The 4,446-nt window shown below is 52.9% G+C and overlaps 1 protein-coding gene across 1 annotated transcript; it reads left to right on the top strand.

Annotated features, from left to right (window-relative positions):
* Positions 1 to 47: 47 nt before the first annotated feature.
* LOC101642294 (translocon-associated protein subunit delta-like) lies at positions 48 to 4,070 on the top strand. The gene is made up of 2 exons (XM_045284667.1): positions 48 to 206; positions 3,417 to 4,070. Exon 2 carries the CDS (start codon positions 3,433 to 3,435, stop codon positions 3,946 to 3,948), a length of 516 nt encoding a protein of 171 aa, XP_045140602.1. The 5' UTR covers positions 48 to 206; positions 3,417 to 3,432; the 3' UTR covers positions 3,949 to 4,070.
* The last annotated feature ends 376 nt before the right edge of the window (positions 4,071 to 4,446 follow it).

Here is a 4,446-nt window from a genome sequence, read left to right as displayed (position 1 = left end):
CGCGACGTGCCAGGACGTGCGCGCTCCCGCACGCCGCGTCGGCTTCCTTCCTCGTCTGCGGTCGAGGCTCGCTGGCGGCTCCAGTGCTGTCGGTTCCGACACACCAGCCAGCCGAGGGCTCAGGGGCGGAGGCGGCGGGGCACAGGACGGGGACCTCGAGGAGCCGAGACTGGCAGGAAGGTTGGAGGGGGCGGCCTGATAAAAAGGTGAAAGAACGGGAGGGGCGGGGCCTGCCTCGCTGGCGAGGGCGCGTGCGTGGAGGACGCGGGCGGCGGGGGCGCGGAGGGCTCGTGCGCAGGCGGACTGCGGCCCGCGGGAACGCGCGGGGGAGTCGGCGGTGGGGGCGGGGGGCGCCGGGCCACGTGGGGTTGCCGGGCCGAGCGGACGAGGGTCCTGTGAGGTCGTGGCCGGCGGAGCCGCTGCCCCCGCCTCTCTGCCGGGAAATGAGACCCCCGGGCTTCCTGCCACACGACGTCAGAGTGTGTTGGGAGAACATCTAGAGGAGGGAAAATTGGGTGTTGACATCATCGCCTGCTGTTTAGTTTGGCAATTAGGACGCAATTCTGGCCATCAGTTTTTTTCACAGTGTTGGAAAAATCTTAATCTTAAATTAAGATCTGTTCGGGAAAATCGTGACCCAATTCATCCCAAGGAGCCTCTCTTTCCGCATTTGTAAAATGGGAGAATAAATGACCTCCTTTAGTTAAAGCCTCATTGCATGCTCGTGGCCTATTTTCTCCTACCCAACCATCCAGTTTTCTTTCATTTCTCTTTTACAATTTTACATCGAGATAAGGAGCCCTAGTCTGGTGGCATAGGGGTTATAGGTTGGGCTGCTAACTGCAAGATGTGCTGTTGGAAACCACCAGCCACTCTCAGCCACGCTAAGGGAGAGAGTTGGGACTTTCCATTCCCATGAAGAGGTACCGTCTCAGAAACTAATCAGAGCAGTTCTCTTGCCCTGTAGGCTCCCTGGTGAGTGGGCACCAGTGCTATGGCAGTTTGGTGTGGGTGTTCTGAGATAGAAGAGGTCCAAGTGACCTAGTAATCCAATCCCTGGGGCTGAGAACAAGGACCTCAGCCCTAACACAGGGGACCCTCTGGGACTTCCATTCTGTAGACTAGCTGCACGTAGTGGGCACCCATCCATGGAGAAGTACGGGTGGCTTGGAGCACCCGATCCAGTCACCCAGTGTTAGGGACCTGACATTTGTCAGGTGCTCCTGCAGTCTTCACATATGCGCCAACTCTTAATCCTCGCTATAAACTTGGGTATGGAAGGCATTTTCCTGAACTCAAGTAGGGAAGGCCTTTTTCTCTCCATTTTAGGAGCGACCTAACTGAAGCTGGAAAGGGCTGATCAACTCCTTTTCCAAGGTCATGTGCCAGGACTAGAAAGTGCTGGCCGCCACTGCGCCTCCCTCAGCAGTTCCCTGTTTGAAGGTGAAAGTGCTGTCTTGGTCCAGAAACTCCAGCAAGAACTGCTTCCTGGTTTTTGTTGTTGTTGTTGTTGTTTTCATTGTGAAATCCCCATGGTATTAGAAAGAAGTTCAAATTACTGAAGTCAAAGTTGTTTTTCTGTGTTAAGCCAGTTAGTAAAGGTATTTTTATAGGCTCCCCTTCTCCCCAATATGTGCCATTTATCTATACTTCTTAATTTGTGAATCCTTACACCAAGAAATGCTGACACAGGTGATGATAAGCAAATGGGGAAGGAACAGCACTCATTTAGAAGTCCAAAATAGCTTGAAGCCACCCTTCTCCTGGGATCGGGGAGAACCCTGAAGTTTCAGAAGGAAAGCTGTGGTCTGGAACAAGGTTGTCTGAGCGCAGAGGAGCAGGAGCACCAGCACAGAGCAGTGTGCTGGCTGCTTGGTGGTCACTTGAAGCATTCAAGGGCGTGGAGGACACAGGGAGGACCAGGTACACTGGAGGTGCAGAGGCAGCTGGCATGGTTAGCTGCTGGGTTCCAGTTCAGCCTCTGTATGGCCTACCCGAAGGGTCCCTGAGGGTGTAGTGGTTACTTACGCATTGGGCTGTGATATGCATGGTTAGCAGTTTGAAACCACGAGCAGCTCCTGGGGAGAAACACTGGGCTTTCTACTCCCATAAACAACTGACAGTCTCGGAAACCTACAGGGGCTTACTATGAGTCATTCTTACCGTGATGGTAGTGAGTGAGTGATGGTCTATGCCAACTCATGGTGGTTGCACATCGGGCTGTGATCCACAAAGTCAGCAGATCAAAACCACCAGCTGTTCTGGGAGGAGAAAGACAGGAAGACAGAGTTACAGTCTCGGAAACCCACAGGGGCAATTCTACCCTCTCCTGAAGGGTCGCATTGAGATGGTACCTTAAGCATGTCATTTCATCTCTGCCGATTTCCTCATTTGTAAAAAGGATACTAATGGGCTGGCACAAGTCAAGTGTTCAGTGTGGTGTGGGGTATGGAGAAAGCACTCCGTGAATGTTGGCATCTGTATCATTCCCGGACTCACGTAACCGGCTCAGCCGTCACTGAGAAATTCCGTGATCTGGAGCATAAATTAACCACGGGGGAAAGCGCTACCGTGAGCCAGTTGCCTGCTTCGAGTTGCTCTCTGACAGAAAGGAAAAACCTGCTTTGGGGCCAGCTCGCTGACAAGCAAGCTTGTGCTCTGCCCAAGTATGAGATAGCAGGTGCCATGTCCCAAGGGATGCTTGTTTACCACCAAGTTGAAATTCAAGATCATATGTCTTCTTTCTTTGTAGCAAGTTCCCCCCAAACCTACTAGCTTTAGTTTTAAATCGTCATCGTTTAATTTCCCTGAATCTCACTGGCTGAAGTTCATGCTGGACTCAGCCTCAGGACTGCTCCTCACGGCTCCAAGGAGAGTAGTGGGCACATTCACTTAGTGAGCCATGGGCAGCACCCCCAAAAGGGATGGCATCATCAGCAAGCTAGTCAGGGCTGTTTGGTCCGCAGGCAGCAAGAGAGAAGGAGATCCCCGTGTGCCTAGCCCTCCAGCATCTAATTCAGTGTGTGTTCTGTCTCGGGAGCTCACCTAGGTCAGGTGGCCAAGTGATGTGAGAGGCAGTGCTCAGGGTAGAGGCACCAAAAAGGTGAAGTCAGGGAGGCTGTCACTGTCGCCGTCTTCTGAGGCTATCATCGCAGGTATTTTTGTCCCTAGCAACTGGGAGAACGTTCATAACCAGCTCTGAGTGGTGGGCAGTTGTTGTGGCATTGACCTCAACGCAACACAGCCCCGTGTGTGTCGGTAGAAGCGTGCCCCAGAGGGGCTCAGTGGCTGCTTCTCGGTAGGTCACCATGGCTTGCTTCCAAGATTTCTCTGGGTGGACTTCATTCCAACTTTGTGGTTATCAATGGGGCCACTCAGTGACTGCTATGTCAATCGCTGTCCTCTTTGCCCTGTAGCACTGGTGGAGAGAAGATGGCAGCGGCCACGCAGACTTCAGTGCTGCTGCTTCTGGCTGGCTTCTTGGGCTGCTGCACAGAGACCAGTGAGGTACCTGAGATAGTCCCCTCCTACTACACTACCTCTGACGCCGTCATCGCCACCGAGACCGTGTTTATTGTGGAGTTCTCCCTGACGTGGAAGGATGGCAGACAGAGCATACCTCTCTATGCTGAAGTCGGAGGCAAGCAGTTTCCCGTCACTCGGGGCCAAGACATGGGCCGCTACCAGGTGTCCTGGAGCATGGAACACAAACACGCACACTCCGGCACCTATGAGGTCAGGTTCTTTGACGAGGAGACTTACAGCCTCCTGAGGAAGGCCCAGAGAAACAACGAGGATGTCTCGTTCATCCGCCCCCTGTTTACGGTGGATGTCAAGCACCCGGGTGCCTGGAACGGGCCCTGGGTCTCCACGGAGGTACTGGCTGCCCTGATAGGCACCGCCATCTACTACCTGGCTTTCAGCGCCAAGAGCAATATCCAGGCCTGAGTAACCCCCCCCTCACCCTTTTCCCCACCCCCACCCCTGCCTGCTGGTGTTGTGTTCCCCATGGCCTCTCTCAAGCAAATTGTGGAAATAAAACATTGATCTGGTTCCTGGAGAACAAATAACGTGTAGGTGCTCATGTGTAAGAGTCAAAAAACTTGTTTCTGTCTGCCCCAGTAACACGCTGTTGGGGTTCTATCAAGAGATGAAACGCTCTACTGCCAGAAGCATTGTGCATACAGTACCAAAAAGGCACTTTGACCCCTTTTTTGTGTTCAACTGAATTAGAACAGCATGCCCATTTGACCACAGCCCACAGCAGAAGTCTGTGAGACAAATGTGCTACACAAAGATTTCTGATGGTCCTAAAGTGTAGATCCCTAAAAGGCTCCAGAAATTTAACTAGTGTACACTAATTCGTCCCTGGAGTCCTTTCAGAAACCCCTTAAAAGAGAGAGAAAGGATCCACCCTTAGCCCCACCCCCACAAACTACTCTGCTT

Source organism: Echinops telfairi, unplaced genomic scaffold (genome assembly GCF_000313985.2).
Source record: "Echinops telfairi isolate 266 unplaced genomic scaffold, ASM31398v2 ScPeMD7_7469;HRSCAF=8507_0, whole genome shotgun sequence".
NCBI classification, from domain to species: domain Eukaryota; kingdom Metazoa; phylum Chordata; class Mammalia; order Afrosoricida; family Tenrecidae; genus Echinops; species Echinops telfairi.
This window is presented reverse-complemented; position numbering and strand designations above follow the sequence as displayed.

Coding starts and splice junctions, on each gene's coding strand:
- LOC101642294 (XM_045284667.1), top strand. CDS start 3,433: ATGGCAGCGGCCACGCAGACTTCAGTGCTGCTGCTTCTGGCTGGCTTC.